The 17,640-nt window shown below is 37.4% G+C and overlaps 1 protein-coding gene across 1 annotated transcript; it reads left to right on the top strand.

Moving 5' to 3' along the window:
- The first annotated feature begins 15,764 nt into the window (after positions 1-15,764).
- Positions 15,765-17,210, top strand: LOC134527403 (uncharacterized). The gene is made up of 2 exons (XM_063360070.1): positions 15,765-16,250; positions 16,326-17,210. Exons 1-2 carry the CDS (start codon positions 15,765-15,767, stop codon positions 17,208-17,210), a joined length of 1,371 nt encoding a protein of 456 aa, XP_063216140.1.
- Positions 17,211-17,640: the final 430 nt, after the last annotated feature.

Here is a 17,640-nt window from a genome sequence, read left to right as displayed (position 1 = left end):
TGTATCAAGTACAACACCCTTCTGCTGGTTTTCCGATACTGATGCTGCAAGCACGTTAGTGTGAGTTCTGTAACAAACACCGATGACATTATTAGTGTACGCAACAATAAGTATAACTACAACATTTAACAGAACTAAAGTAAATTCTTTATTTTACAAAACAGTAATGTTAAAGGCTAATATTTTCCTGCAAGACCTATGTTAAATGCAATATTCAGGCTTTTAAACATTGAAATACAAATATTGGTTAATTGAGTTTTATGCACAGTAAATTATATGGTAGTCTCCCACAATAATCTTTTCAGAATATTTCTACAATCAAGGAACTACCGTAATTTTTTTTCATAACCAAGCAAATTGGTCAGAATTAAAGAAAATCGTATCAAGTACAAAATTGTAATAAGCATTGCAATTATTAAAATCAGCACTTATGTGGCATTCTAAATATTTAAACAATTTAAATGTTCTTAGTGGGGACCAAATTCTAATATGTTTTAAAGAATACATTTTTTCCAAATCAACAATTATGTTAATAACATATCATTATTAAATAGCTTTTACTATAAATAAAACATACAAAAATTGTAAGAGAAATACTTTAATATTGAGTGCAAGTCAGTTATAAAGTTTATGATTTGTAGAGTCAAAGCCACGACACTGGATTAAATAAATGACCAAAAACTTTCGTAAGCATCAAGGTCAAATCCTGTAAAGTTTTTTCAACTTAAGTCAAAATTAAATTTAAATACTAGATTCTTTAGTTAGGTATGTTGACATAATAAATGATGTACAATCTAAGATGCACAGTCTGCATTGATATGCTGATAAATAAAATAATTAGGGACAAGAAAATTCTAACATTATACAAACTTTTTATAGTGTCTAAAAATGAGGGCAGATACATTTAGATCAGAATTACAGAATACCTAAACAGTGAAAGTACATGAATGATAGAAATGCTACAATATTTGGGTCTAGTCGGTTTTACGATACCAGGTTAAAAACAAATGTAGAGGAAATGAATGACGTCATAGACGTTGACCAATTGTAACAAATTGAATGGCGGAACGGACATTATAGTATGTAAAATTGGCAACACGAAAGTCAAAAGAGCGCCATGAAAAAATAACACAAATGCTAGCGTGAGTTTTGGAGCGTAATAACGGTCGTTGTACGAGGGGTGAATTAATAAGTGGAATTGAATTACTTACGTAATAAGAATTCAGTAGGTCTTAAGAAATTTAATGGATATGTGTGGTAATTAGTGTAGTAGTCATGAGAGAAGAACAAGGTCGTGTTTATTTGTACTGAATTAATACAATAGCACAGTGTAGAGAATCAGTGTGTTTGTGATAGTAGTCGTAAACGGAAAAGAGACGGTTCGTGTTTCATGATGTCCAATAAATTAAAAGCAGAAATGACAAAATAAATCTTGGCGTAAATTTAATATAAACAAGAGAAATATTGACAAAATGATTATTGTCATATAGCCAAGAAAGGTAAGTGTTTTTTTTTTAATGGCTTTTAAATGTTTGTTATTCGTATTTTTTATGTATTTTTCGTTTCATGTGATAAATTAGATGCCTGTTTTGAAACGTGTGCTTTCTTGAGGAAGTTACGCAGGGGTATATGAGGTCGCTAAACTTATAATTTACCATAGCTTCAATCTTACGGAATAAGCGCGGTTTTTTGCGAGAGTGCTGTAGACGCGTGATTCATATTAGTGAATTATAGGTGTAGGCCGTAGGGTATAGAATGGCTGACTAAAATTCCACCATTTCTAGTTTTCTTTGCATTAGCAATAAGGTAGTTGACCCAATGGTGGCCATACCTAGGCTTTCAGTAATTTTCTTAATTTTTCTTTAGTGTATAAAAAACTTTTAAATATTTTTATTTATGATTTTTATTCATTCTTTACAGTATACATAAATTACAGCCATGTATTAGTCACCACAACCGAGGAAAAATTCAAAATATAAGAACCAGTAAATGGGCCACCTTTGGAACACGGGTACCATCGACAGGCATAAAAATGTATTAATCATTACTAAAAACATTATTTATAAATAACATCAGTTATTAAATTAATTGTCTGTAGGTGTAACACAAAAATATGCATAATTAATAAGTGATACATATTTAGAGAATCAATTTTCAGTCTGAATCTCGACAAAACATACAACGGAAATTTGGTATTACATCGTTACGAGCAATACCTTCACATGCTTCGTGCACATAACGCAAACAGAGATAGCAAAGTCTCATATCTTCAACTCTATCAGTCTTGCATAGGTGGCAAAATCAGGAATAATTGGGCTGGTTTTTCTTCTGAGAAGATGTGCTGGGCACTTCATAATGTGTCACTGATATCTTTATCTTTTTTGTTTCTTTCAGATCAATTTTCTCTTTAACCTCGGTTTCTTACTTTTCGCTTCAGAATTTATCATGTTCGACTTGGAATGTTTTTCTTCGGTTGCAGAAATAATCTCGTTGGTCTTAGTATGCATCTCTTTGTTTTCAGATTTGTTCTCATTTCTCTTCGAAATTGTTTTTCTTTTAGCCACATTCTTCTTGTAAGTAATTTGATTGCTGTTCTTTTTGGATGCAGTCGTGGCATTTTGGAAAAGACTAGCTATAACCTTTTGACCTCTGTAGTTTATTGATTTGCGTCTTTATTTAATTTTGGTGATACCTTTTTTTCTTGAAATTGGGTGAAATTTCTGTTATCGTAGGTGATAACTGACACTGTTCAGACTCTGAATGGTCGGTAACATCAAGATATTCAGAGACTGAATCATGCTCAGAGTAATCTGAATCTGAGAAAGAGCTTCCACCTTTACATTCTTTGATGTTTTGACATTACTTTTGTTTTGTCTTCAAGTATGTTGTACTCTAACTGCAAGATGGCTCCCCTGATCAAGCCATTTCTTCTTCGGTACTATTTTAATGTGTGAAGAAAGCATCATTTTCTGGTGGTTGAATGGAAAGAGTGTCTTCTACGAGTATGAGTGGTTGGAAAGTGGGTTCACTTGGTGCAAATGCCTCATAAGGGATGGCACTAGGATCAAAGGGATGTATTCCAGTTGCTCTAAAGCCACTGCAGATATTGGATGGGGTGACAGACTTAGCCCAGGCCCTGGAAAAAACTCTTCCGAATTGATATCTCTTGATAAGTCGACCAGCAGTAACAACTTATTCTGTGTCAGTATTATGTCCATGCCCTATTTGTGTCCAAAAAAGTGTAACCTGATTGTCCCAGTTAACTTCATATGACTTGAACACACTTTTGTCAAGTGGTTGAAGCTCATGTGTTGTGTTGCTAGGCAGACAATATAAGGTTATCTCATGTGCTTCTGCAGCAACGACTATGTTTGCATCAAGGTGTAAGGATGCTCCATCAAAAATTAAGAGGGCATTGCCTGGAGTCTTGTATTTTGCAAAGTGTTCAAGCCACTTGACGAAAGTCAGGGAATTCATCGAAACTTACCTGACTCCTTGTAGGTAAATTTTCAGTCCAGTCTGGTTTCAAACGATTTAGTTTGTACAGGATGACAGGAGGCACTGCATGACCTAACGCATTTACACAAGCTACTATTTTACAGTTTTCGCCATGTTCACTAGCCATATAATGCACACGTCTAGCTCCTTTTTTCGCATAAACAGTTTGTGCTTTATGAAGACAAAGTCTGTTTCCATTTTCATATATGTTATAAATAGACTGTGGCTTATCCATAACTCCAAGCTCTAGCATAACATTTTTCAATTTGTCAAAATGATCATTAACAATTTTTTTTTTTTTTACTGTGCCCTTGCAGGGTTAAGATTTTGTGACTTGCTTTTGGATACAGTTGAGTGCCTTTAAAAGAACAATCTAAGCCATTTTTTTTCCAGCCGATGCTGTGTTGAGATAGAATGGATGTTTTATTTTACTAAGCTGACAAAACTTGAACACAGTTATTTTCAAGACTTTTGGAGTGAGTGGCATTCCTACATCAGCTAATCTGAAGATCCGCTAGCACAGCTCTAACTCCTGGTCAATAGAAAGACCAGGTTTCCTACCTGTAATTTTCTGACGACTACCTGACAACAGATGCAGAATAAAGTACCTCGTTAAAAATTAAATTTAATTCATATTTGCTCTATACAGCTATCTATATTTATATTATTCTAATTATAAAAAAAATTTCAAACAAGGTTCCCAAGGTGGCCCACGATGGCCACCTTAGGAACCTATCCAACGACAACGTTTTCAACAGTATTTTGGTAATGTAGAGAAAAAATAAAACCTACATGTTATGTATGCTTACATATTCATAACACCCATTAAAAAATCTTTTCAAAACTATATAACAACAATGAAATGTCTAAATATTTACTAGTTTTATTTAAGTTTCAAACTCACCCTGAAAATAACAAGCGGGACCTGCGTGAACAGCGCAACTCTAATGATGGCTCACAACATGGCGGCCGTTCAACCGAGAGGCTTAGTTTCTCGTTTCTCTACCTAGATCGCGACTCCATCCAACAAGATATTCTCATATTGCGGCTAGTGGCAGTGCCAACATGAAAAACTAACTGTGGGCCACCTTGAGAACCCGGGCCACCATTGGGTCACCTACCTTACTTAATTTGTAGACAGAATTTTCGTGATTAATTTTTCTCGGTATCGTCATGTTGAATACAGACCAACCCGATGTAGTATATTTTGCGAATTTTTTTTTGAAAATGAGGCCTTTCGAAATGATATTTTTTTTTGGTATTGACTTGATGTAAGTTTTTGGACATACGCCATTGCTATTAGCAACTTACATAAAGTCATGCACTCCCATTGCACAAATCTTTCAAAGATTATATTTTTTGGTATTGTTAAGTAGAATACAGTCCCACCTGGTCTAGTCTATTTTGCGAGAACGGTATTTTATTCTTCACAATGTACATATTTTCCCGCAACTTTAATTAAATAGGCCTATATAGGGCACAATGTTATATTTCACGATACCACGTTTAGTCGTAACATCTCCAGGCATTATTTCATACATAATGCAAAATCGGTATCGCAAAATAGACTTTGGGGGGGGGGGGGGTGATAGTTTACGATACTGAAAAAAACAAATTATACAAAAATTGACATACGTGATAAATAGTGTGTTTGTTGTTCCCTGCCCCAAACCCCTATTTTTCCGTGCGTGTCTCGTAAGAATGTAGAATGTAGGGGTGTTAATGACGTAATTGACGCTATCTTGGTGACATCATCAGTATTGTTATTGTATCGCGAAGTGGACTAGTCCCAAATTTTTGTCCTGATCTTAATATTTATGAGTGGCATGCACAAACAAAAATAAGACACATTAATGTAAACCTGTTCAGCTGACATTCAGTTGTTCCAGACAATGAAGAAAAAATGTCTACACTTGCATTTCAGGAAACACTAAACATGGAACTCCAGTAACACATTCAAATTTCAAATGTTGCGCTTGTTGACACATTCAAGGATTATTACAAATTTTTTTCACAGATGTTTGACTGTTGTAATGATTACAGCTTGACATTAAATTTCAAAACATAAAACATATACTAGGAGAACTTACTTCCTTTTAAGTATGTGGCAGTTAAAAAAGGCCATTGTCTTCATCAAACTCCACACTTTCCTTGTACTATGAGGAGCTCCGCTACGCGTTTCTTGGTCTATTAGTTTCTTTTCCTTAACGTAATGTTCTCTTAACCTTTGCCACCTTGTTTGGCATTCATTAGCTGAAAACAGACAGTCCTCGCAATAGAGTCACATCTATATACAAAATATGTAATCAATCTTTAAACCATTACACTGCTCCACATTATTATTAAATTACTAAACAATTACTTAAATAAATGTATTGCATGCAAATTACACTATTCTAGTGAATAATTCAAATTTTTTGTTCAAGCAACAATTTTTGAAGTGATACTTCTTTGAGAGTGATGGGAGTAAAGGCAGAATATCATGTACATGCAAGAAATTGCAAAATAATAATTAATTATGATTGTAGGTAAAAAAAAAGTTTCTATTCTACTTGCGATCATAATTCGTTATTATATAATATTTCTTTATATACAGGATCTTCCGATGTACTGCACTAAAACAGCAAGCATACTGTACCACAGGATCATACCATCAAGTTATTTCAACGAACTGAACTAAAACAGAAATCATGTACCACAGGAACAAGTAGGTATTCCTCCCAGAAACAGAAAATAAACGACGTTAACGATTCAATTCAAATTTTTGGATCCCATTAGACTCGTTCATTACAACATGACTCAAAATAGTACGTACTTTAAATGCAATGTAGCAAAAACAAACATTACGTAATACAATTACTTATCCTAATAAAATAACAAACATGGAACATAAACATTAAAAATTCCCAACAATTGCAATACAGTCGTTACTTAAATGAATTTAATTATTTAAAAACTTTTTCTAGCAAGACTATAAGGCATTGTGGAATTTAAAGTAGTTTACTGTTGTAATGGTTTGTTAGGGTTAGCTACACTTTAAATATTGTGACTGTTTTGGTTAGCTTCAATAAAATACTGTAAATTAATCAACAGCTGGCTACATTTAAATTCAGTAAAATATTGTGGACGATTGGTTAGGTTAGCGACATTAAAAATACTTGAATAATTTTTCAGAGACGATCAAGGAACAGGTTCAAAATTCATTTTAGGAAATTTAATTTTTCCAATGTGCTTCTAAACTAACAAATTAACAGACAGTTCACAGAACTACCTATTATTATTTCATCACCATGCTTGCATGTGATAATAATAATATTAATAATAATAGCAAGAAGAAAACAATGCCAAGTCATTATGCTACAGCGGATTTAAAATTACCTGTCATGTTCATGCTATATGAAATTTCTTCCCAAGTATTTTCTTTCATTCTTACATCTTTAAATTCTGATCTTCTGCGATCGTAGAGATGCGGATAACCGCGCACCAAGTCGATCAGCAAATCATAGCCCGATTTTTTTTATCATTACATCATCTTCTACTGAAATGTCAAATTCTGTTGCATAAGAATGTTCACTCATGTCTAAATTAATTCGTAATTACAAATATACGAATTCTAACCAAAAATACTGCATCGCTCGGTCCAATACCAAGACAAACTTCCGGCTGAAAGGTTCCGGTTTGTTGTGATTGGTCGCTTCCCTTAAGTCTTAATGAAAAATATAAGATATAACAATTTCTTTTAAGTCTTAAGTCATCATATGGTTCGTACACGACCCGTCAAAATTCACAAACGACAATCATAAACCATTCCACTAGTTTACATAGTCATATGGTAAGTACACGACTAAGTATTAATTCTTAATTCTTAATTTTCAATCGTAAACCCACCTTTACGGAAAAGGTTTGTTTGACTCGAGGTCTCTTTTTGACCTGTCAACTCTCGGGGCGCCCTTTTCCGGAAGCAGAATGGCGGATGGTCGTTTTACTCGCGGGGGCAAGTTGCTCTCAGGTCACTCAGGTCATGCTCTCGATGCTCCTCCTCTCGAGGAAGAGTTGCGAGGGCAAGTCGTCTGCTGGTTGTTTTGGCGCGACTTTGACGATGGAGTCAACATGTTATCAAACAACATATGGTGATGACGGTAATATTTTAATAGATTACGAAGGTTTTGTATTGTTCAAAACAACAGGTAAGTGTCGTTTAAAATACTTAGTTTATTAATTTTTCAGTGGATTGGTTTGTGATAATTTTTCTGTGACAGAAAACGAACTTCAAATCACCCGATTTCTTGTTGGTCCGTGTGGAAGGGCCCTAACCCTTATATTTACGTCAATGTCAGTTTCCCATAATGTATGGTTTATAACTTACAGTAATTATTTAAATGATCCCCTTATCCACTCACACATCAATTCAACATATCACTGCCTCCCTTTCCTTCCGTTATTTGCACCTTATGAATCTCGTGAGCTTCTAACATTCTATTGGGAGTTTCATGATGGTTGGAGACTAGACATTTTGTTGATTAAAGTAACGCAGTCCTACTAAAATCCAATGTTTAATAATGATATGGACATTTATTTATTACAAGTAAAAAAATTGCTCATATTTAAGCAATTACACTTGAGTTTTGGATAGATTTAGTAACTTGGTATTCTAGTGTACAATTTATGCTAGTATCTACTTGTTTGTTAGCTGTAGTACAACTAAACCATTTTGAAATAATTGTACTATATTAGACTTCAATTGTTTTCCTGTTATTTTTTTTACCTGATTCCTCATATGCTTCAGTTAGAATCAAAGTGACTGAACTTGAACTGCAGAAAGGTGTAACTGTCGTCAAGACACCATATCATATAACTTTAAAGTTATTTACATCCAGAATTGCAAATGCGGAAGTGCAACAAAAACAGCTTGTTACAAATTTGGAAGAATGTAACACACCTGCCGCTAGCTGCTGATGAGGTTGGTCCTGAATTTTATTGGACAGATGAAGCGATAAAACTTTTCTTCGAGCAGTTTGCTTTGAAAAAGACATTGTTAGACAAACGTCATTTTAAAACGCAAAAAGGGATGTTTGCAGCCATTGCAACCAGTATGCAAACATATGGTTATAAAGTTACTGGTAACCAGATTGAAAATAAATACAAACTCCTGGCCAAAACCATAAAAAAATACACCCTAAAAACCATAAAAAAATAGCACCGGGAAGGGAAGGAAGGCACTACCTTATGAGCGGTAGGTTTAAATTTGACAAAGATTTTCTTTGGTGATAATATATTGTGAAGGCCTACATGTAATTATTTATTTTTGTTTATTCACCCAGGAAGATGATGGAAATGTTTGGCAGGCAGCACTCCATCGTACCTGCATGTGTGTCAGGGGCCAGTGGCACGAAAAATAGAGCTGACCTGTTACTGGAAGCAGGCATTGTGCTGCCACAAGAAACAGATTTAAGGTAATTTCTTATCATTCAAAACTTGCAGATAATTCTGGAAACAAAAATGCTTTGCTATAGGATTATTATTATATGTATAATTACTGGCTTGTTTGTAAAAGTTATAATTTAGGTTGACACCATCATTTAACAATAAGTAGTCATGTGCAAAAAGCAGTGCCAGGTCAAAATTAAGACTTTCTTATTTTTAGTCCAAATTACCATAACAGATAATGCTATAACAGAACTTAGTTGCAGATTTCAGTAATCCTGGCGGAGAGAGACTAATCTAGAAAAAATAAAAAAATGCTTTTATTTATTTTGTAACATATTTATCATACCCAAAGAGGGCATTGTGATAGTAGTTTCCCATTTTAATGAGTACTTTGGTCAGGTAAGTTACATAAAATTTACTGTGAAATCATGTCATCGTTTGGCAGTCTACACTAAGAATAATGTCACTTGTAAACAGTTCATTAGCTTATGTAAGCATCATTGAACATACCTTCTGTAAAATTGTATAAACTGGATTACCTGTATTAATAACTTTAAGATCATGTTACTACTTGGTTAGGTTAGCTACGTACATTTTAAATTGATAATTCTCAACCACTATTGAAATTTTTTTACCTTATTGCAAATGTAGCTAATCAATCGTAATCAAATGTCCAAATTAGTTTATAGTGTTTGTAATGTAGCTAAACAAACCCAGCCAACCATTCTCACGATATGACATGTGTAAACATACCTAACCTAAACTTCTTCAAAATTGTAACTACTTGAAGTATCACAACATCATCTTAGAGAACTATTAAAAATGTACCAAGCAGTAGTATATACATTAATATTTCACAAATTTTAGTTAGTTTGATTCAGAAAAATAACTTCATAATTACCATTTAAATACCCTAAACAAATCCACATAAGCAAAATAAGCCTACTTATCATTCAGTAATAAGGCAAAAAACAGTAGGATTTTTAAATAATCAAACCCCCTTCCCTTTACACCTCGTAAGTTATTTTTTCTGCTATAGCACTATTACATCATTGGTGGATATGGGAATTTTTAAAGAGGAGGATTTAAAAAGAAAAAAAATAGAATTATTGTTTTCAGAAAATTTTACTTAAACAGGGGCGTTGGGCTACTAAATTATGATTTTCAAAATTTTGTAGTTGCAGGTGTTGAATTAGCTATCTTGCTTCACCTGAAAATAAAATACTACCTTTACCGAAATACAGCAATTCATTACTTCGGAAGTTACGGGAGGATAGGGTTATATCCTCCAAATCCATCACTGTACATCATAAATTAACAACTTACAAATTATTAATTACAAGTGTTGTAGAATTATAGGAAAGTCTGATTTAATGTTAATATTTAAATTAAAACAGTAATTTTGTTTTGTCTAGGAGTGATCAAAGCAGTTCTACTGAGAATTGTGCAAGTGCCAGCCCTTTAGTGAGTGTTAGTGGAGCACTGGGCTCTCCAGCACTATCGTCCTATGCAGGATCCATAAGCTCTCCAGTCCCAGTGGGAATGCCTGTTTTAAGTTCAACTCCACCTGTTGAAAGCAATGCGTGGAGCCAAAACAGCTCAATACGCAAAAGGTTTGGTAGGAGAGATGGGGCAACTGCTGTTGCGTTGAATGCCCTCAAAGAGACAATTTTGCTACAAACAACAGCAATACAAGAAGAAAAATCAAGGAGAATGGATGCTCATGCAGAGATGATAACTCTGTATAAGAAAAATGTCATTGAAATTAAACGTTTGAATGACATTAGGGAGGAAAGGAACAGGCTTTTATCTCAACAAGTGGAGTTACTTCGCCAACTAATCCCATCAGCTAGCAACAGCAGCATAAGTCAAAGATCTGCAGATAAGTAGAGATTTCGACAAACTGTGTGTATATATGTTATTGGATTAAAAAAAATTACACCCTCATGAAACCTTAGAATTGGTTGTAAATATATCCCATTATTAGCTTCGCTTGTATCTATGTATGTAATGGAATTGTACGTCATTTTCACTCACTTCAAAACGTCGGATTAAATTGAAACTTTGCAAACTTAGCAAGCAACGATGACAGTGCAATAATTTAATAAGCTTGTCCCATTATCCTGACCCAGAACTTCAGAATTAGTGATTTTTAATGTTACGGAAAGGGAGCCTGAGAAACGGCTACCACATCGATGGAAGGCAGCAGGCGCGCAAATTACCCACTCCTGGCACGAGGCAGTAGTTAACAACTTAATAATAATATTATGAACTATAATATTAAAAAAATATGATTTATAAAAAACTTTCATCACACACCATCCAAAATCCAAATTAAATTTATAAATAAAATTAGACAATAAAAATTAAAAAGAAAAATGATTAGACTGACATATTTTGTAACATTACCAATTTTTTTTTAGTGATTTCTACACTAAAAATTCAAAAATAAATTATAGTTTAAAAAACTCTAAAAAAACACACTTTTATAGCTAACCCAACTGAAAAGTAGAAAATAATTTTAAATAAGAATTAAGTTATCAACCAAATGTTCAATTCGATTTAAAAAAAAAAAACCTGGGTCATTTTTACTACTAACTAAATAATAATAATAATAGTAATAATTCTTACAAACTGCTACCAATGTACTAAGGTACAGACAGGCGCTAAATAAGGCCAGTCTCCTAACAAGGCCAGTAAGCTTTGTAGCTCGTAGTAATGGATGAACGAGGTAGGTAGAAGCACCAGCCGGAATCTCCTTTAGTACTTACTTCACTCCACAGGTAGTGGTAGTTGTTTTATGATACGTTGGACTAAGATGGTGACGACGTTTTGACGCTTGCTGGTTACGCAATTTGGTAAGCTAAATTCTATGTTGTAGTTCATAATCTAAAATCTAAAGATATTGTATGAATACATTAAAAGAAAGATAATTTATTAAGTTTTAAGAAAATATAAGGGGGTAAAATGTTAAAAAATTATGTGGTTGGTTAGTGAATAAAATCCCTGTCAATGTGCAGGTATCTTAATAAGGCCAACGTGGCCTTATTAGGAACACTTACATCGTTTTTGGAACCACATGTTGTAGCCTACAGTGCGTTTCGTTATATTTTCAACAAGAAAATTTTTAATTGAGCTTACGTAACAGTACTATTGTTAGAGATTATCTGGCCTAATTGTTACTTATTATTAAAGTTTTAATAGAATATTAATGTATTTTTTGTAAAAGATTACAATAAAGAATTTTATTATTATAATATCAAATAAAATTAAGAATAATACATACGTAAATCTATCAGTCACTAGCGTGGTTTGGATATATAAATAAAATTTAATGATGCTGTAGTAAATACAATTGACATGTGATTCATTTGAAATCTACAATGTCACACAGTTAAGTCAGGCGATGTACGAGGCAGAAATAAAGGAGTTAAAAAATACCATGCAAACATAAACAAAAATTTAATTTAAACTGCTGGTTGACTTATCAAGTTATTTGTTTTAAGGAATATATATTTTTAATGATTTTTAAATTCAATTTTTGTTTATTGAATAGCTTATTGCATGTGTGAAATGCGGCAGAGAATTCTATGTTTTATTTCAGACCACTAGCTATGGCTACAGCATGCAAACGAGCCAAGTGGACTACTGAACAGCTGAAGGGAGCATTGATGTCGTTAAAAAATGGCATGCCTGTTGCTGCAGCTGCTCGTGAGTTTAATGTACCAAGAATAACCTTGAGAAACCATATTGCATTAGGAAGTAATGAAAAAAAAAAAAAAAACTTGGACAAATGAAGAAAATATTTTGTGCACTCGTATTTTCTGATAAGGAGAAGTGGGTGTTCCCCTTACACCTACAATTTTAAGGAAGAGTGTGTACTCATTTTGATAAGTGAACAATATCAAACATCCATTCAGTAAAAATACACAAATGGCCGGAAAAAAGTGGCTGAAGTTATTTCTTCAACGACATCCAGATATTGCGAAAAGGAAAGCCCAGCCAATGAATGCAGGTAGAGCAGCTAAATTAAACAAATTCATCGTCAGTGATTATTTTGTTAAGTTAAACGAAATATTAGTGAATCATAATTTTGCAGGTCACCCAGAAAATATTTACAACATTGATGAAAAAGGTTGTCGCCTAACATTGCACAAGCAGCAGCAGGTTTATGGCAGAAAAGGAAGTAAGAGAGTTCACCTCATTGCACCAGAGCATGCACAAAATGTCACAATGGTAGCATGTGGTAATGCAATCAGCCAGGCGATCCCTCCAATGATTCTCTTCAAAGGCAAGCGTTGCAAGCCTGAGTGAGAAGAAAATTTGCCAGCAGGAACAGTAATTGAAATGACAAATAAAGACTCTATGACATGTCAGGTTTTCGCTAAGTGGGTTTCACATTTCTCAAAATTCAAAACCTCTGGTAAAACATTGCTGATATTCGATGGAGCGAAGTTTCATTTAGATGCAAATATAGTGGATGTGGCTGAACAGAATGACATTATTTTGTTTTGTATTCCATCAAACTGCACTCATGAGTTGATGCCCCTGGATAAATCTGTCTTTGGGGCCGTTCGAGGAATATTGGGATCAAGAGGTTCTTAATTTTTGGAGTACACATGGTGACAGAAACATAAACCGTGTACGATTTGGCTTAATTTTTTCCAAAGTCTGGATTAAATCAATACCCCTTCTAATTTAGTGGCGGGATTTAGAGGGACCGGGATTTATCCTTATGACTGCAACATTCTCCCTGATACTGCCTTTGCGCCATCCGACCTTACAGTAAATGAACCAGAAATTTCAAATGTTGCAGAGGAAAGTTCAGGAAATGAAAGTGCATGCAAAGCAAGCTCTATGAACGAACCATGTGATCGCAATACATTGATCACTGCTAGAAATCTTGATGTACCATTGCAAGAATTGCTATCAACCCCAAAATTGCAAAAAGTAACAACAAGAATGCGACCTGCAATACATTCCCGAGTCCAACGAATTGTTAAACAGTTGTTTGAAAGAGATCGAAAAACAGTATCTCAAAGTTGTTCAACGAAGCGAAATGTAGCTAGGAAGGGAATGAAGCCAAAATCATCTCAAAACCAAGCAGACACGAACCCCTCATTTCCTCAGGCTGGAACAAGTGGTACACACAAAACTCGCAGCAGGAAAGAAGAATGGTCATGTCCCATTTGCAAGGAACATAAAGTAGTTGACATGAGACTATGTTCAGTATGCAAAGTATACTATCACAAAGAATGTGTTGGACTTGATAAAGATGATAATGATCCTTTTATTTGCCCTACTTGTGATGATTAAGTAAATTCAGTAGATACTAACCATGACTTCAGCAAGTACATTTAAAATACATACATATTTGAATTTAAGGTTTTTGTGCTATACACCTAAATTTTTTATTTACAATTTATGATGATTAGGATTAGTGAAGATATTTTTTCTCTTTGACTTTACATTACCAGACTGATTAATTTGTACAAATCAATAGATATTTGAAGTGTAATATGTAAATTTTTGTCATATTGTGTAAATTTAAATTTTTTATACATGGGAGTCTTAAATGTGACAGCTATAAGCTTTTTTATAAAATTTTTGTTAATGGCCTTATTAGGTACCACCCGGTGGCCTTATTTGGTACCTAGCATCTTAATAAGGCCACCTGAAATGTCCTCTAATTTTTATGATTTTTGTACAAATACAAATGCCAAACCAATAGGAACCTCTAGAAAAAAATTCAACAACAAACACGTTAATTATTTCCGGCCCTCCATCTATTTATAAATGACGTTTTGATATACAGATTTTTACATATCCGGATATGACAGGTTTTACCGTACTGTAAATTGTGTCGTCTTGCAACCAACTGCCGACATAACTCATCCCTCAAGTTTTGAACAGTTGGTAGGTCGTCAGGGTTGCCATCTTCATCGGCTGCTGGTGCAGGATCTACAACCCCTAGTATCCGGTGAACTTCTGGGCCTGGAAGATCATCGTCTGGTGGTTCAAATATGTTGAGGTCATCTAGATCAGCCAGGTTGTGTAGAACACAACATGCATGGACCAGTTGAACCATCCTCCTTATATCCTGCAACTTAAATGGTACAGCTGCCTGAAACGTTGCTATAGTTTGCCAAATGCATGTTCAACACAGATACTGCAGGAACTGTGCGTCATGTGTAACTGTCGCTGTGCAACTGTTAAGTGCCCATTGTCTCTGTATGGATTTATACCTGTAAGCTGGGCCATGTAAGGGTATGATCTCCTAACATGTAACCTCCACCTATAAAATAAGGGAATTAAATTATTGCTATGTACATTCATGCAGTGTTAGCTTTTATATTGTTACGAACGTTAGCAAGGCCACGTCACGCGCAGGTGCAGAGCTAGCTGTGCTGCATCACACGCCGCCGTAACATGAGATGTTCTGTGCACACCTGGGTCGCCGCTTTATCTCCCTCCAGCCCGAAAAAAGGAGTTCGCCTTCGGCAGCCGACGAGTGAGGTCGACCAGTGAAGAAGCTCTCTGAGAGGCAACCTGCGGCGATAGCAAGCGGGGCTACAAGGTGTATTAGCACTTTTAAGTGCTAATACTGCCACAGTAACTTGTGCGCCCTGCGCGCGCAAGCCAGTAACAGTGTCTGCCTAGGTGTAGTATAAGTGTAGCACACGGAGAAGCCCGGGGCGTAGCTGCCCCTACAGCATAGCCGGCAGCCCGGCTTGTCCGGGCTGATTGGGTTAGTGGGTCTCCTGTGTGAGCCTAGGATGCCTACTCACAGCCAACCAATGGCAATGAGCGACGCCCCCTCAGGGCCCCCGTCAATTAACATGACGACGACCGACCAAGCCTCTTCAAGGCAAGACGATGTGGGCGGCACATGGTCCGTCCACACGAATAAGAGGGTGAAGCGTGCGCACCTGGACGTGCCCGGTGCCAGCAGCGAGGACGAGGCAGGCCCGTCCCCCTCCCCTCTACCCCCGCAGCCACCCGCGGCCCCAGCCAAGACGCCCAAGGTGAAGCCTTTGTTCGTGTTCCTCGATCAAGGCCACCAGTACCCGAGGGTCTACACGGCCCTAAAAAATGCCCTGACTGACAAGTTTACTTGCCAGAACAGAGGCCGCGACGAAATAATGGTGCATACTGCATCAGTCCCGGAGTACCACCGGGCGATCAAGGCCCTCGAGGCTATTGGCGCGCAACATTCCGTCTTGCTGCAGCACGACGAAATACCAAAAAAGTTCGTGCTGCGTGGCATCCACCGCCACACCCCCCTGGACTTCCTGCAGCAGGAATTCACTGCCCTGAGCCTGCCAGTACAAAACTGCTGGTTCCTGGAAAGCAGGCAGCGTCGTTAAAAGTGCGATGCACTAGTGATTGAGGTGCCGCAGACTTGCAACTCTGAGCGCATCTACGGCCTCACAGAGTTCGCTGGCATGCGGATACGGGTAGACGACTACCGACGCCCGTCAGGACCCAGCCAATGCAGCAACTGCCAGAGATTCACTCACTCTGGCAAGGGCTGCAAGGCCAATCCCGTCTGCAGGTGGTGCAGCGGCCCCCATCGTGCCCCGGACTGCCCGAATGGCGGCAATCCGGAGCACAAGAAATGCGTAAGCTGCAAGCTGCAGCATTGCGCCAACTACAGAGGCTGTGCTGAATTTAAAAAGGAATCGCGCAGACATCTGCCCCCTCAAGTTCGCAAGGCTCGCGAACAACAGTCCCGAAGGGACATGAAAGCCAACAGACAGGCTGCAGCAGGCCCCCCACCGCAGCCGCAGCAGCAACCAGGCCCCTCTGGCAACACTGGCCCGCCCAGGCAGAACCCCTGGGGCCCGAGGTTCCCCCCGCCCCCCACCTTCGGCCAGTACATGGCCCAGGCTGGAGCGAACATGTTTGAGCCGCTGCAGCAGCACTGCGAGCCCGGCTACGACGAGATGGCCTACCCAGCGATTGCCAATAACCCGCGTCCGCGTGGCCAATGGCAGCAGCGTGGCTCTAAAAAGCACCCCACAGACCACAAAAATGGCAAGGGTAAACCCCGCACCACTACTGAGGGTCAACCCCAGCAGCAAGCCCAGGCTCAGCAGCCTGCAGCAAAGACAGCTCCTGTTGCTAAGCCCAGAGCGACGCCCAAGCCTGTCCCGCCGCCGGCTGAAACCCCGGCCGAGGACAATATGCTGATCGACGTGGTAACAGTGGACCCGACAGAGCCACTCACGCCAATCAGCAGCAACCAAGCTCCGCGCCTTGAGGACATACAAAAAGTCCTTTAAGACAACGAGGCTGTCAGCTCAAACAGCCAGCTGCGCGACGCCATGGGCCCCTTGTGCCAGCTCATTATCATATGGCTGGACCCCACCAAAACCATGGCTGAAAAGCTCACAGCAACAATGAACTGCTGTGTGGCGCTCGCTGACCAGTTCCATGGTGCCCACTAATCCGGCACCGAACTGCAGTCAAACCCCGGCCACTAGTTTTAGAATCCATTCCCTCCTTTTCTGGAATGCACAAGGTATAAGACACAAAACCACGGAATTCATAAACCACTTAGAAAAACATAAAATTAAAATAGCAGCTTTAAATGAAACGCATTTGAAGCCGACTGACCGATTCACAATATTAAATTACTCTATCTATAGGCGCGATCGAAATGCATACGGCGGGGGGGGGGGGGGGGGGGGGTAGCCATTGCAGTCCACAATA

This window comes from Bacillus rossius, chromosome 1, assembly GCF_032445375.1.
Source record: "Bacillus rossius redtenbacheri isolate Brsri chromosome 1, Brsri_v3, whole genome shotgun sequence".
NCBI classification, from domain to species: Eukaryota; Metazoa; Arthropoda; class Insecta; order Phasmatodea; family Bacillidae; genus Bacillus; species Bacillus rossius.
Note: the sequence above shows the minus strand (reverse complement) of the source record. Positions and strands in the feature narration are given on the sequence as shown.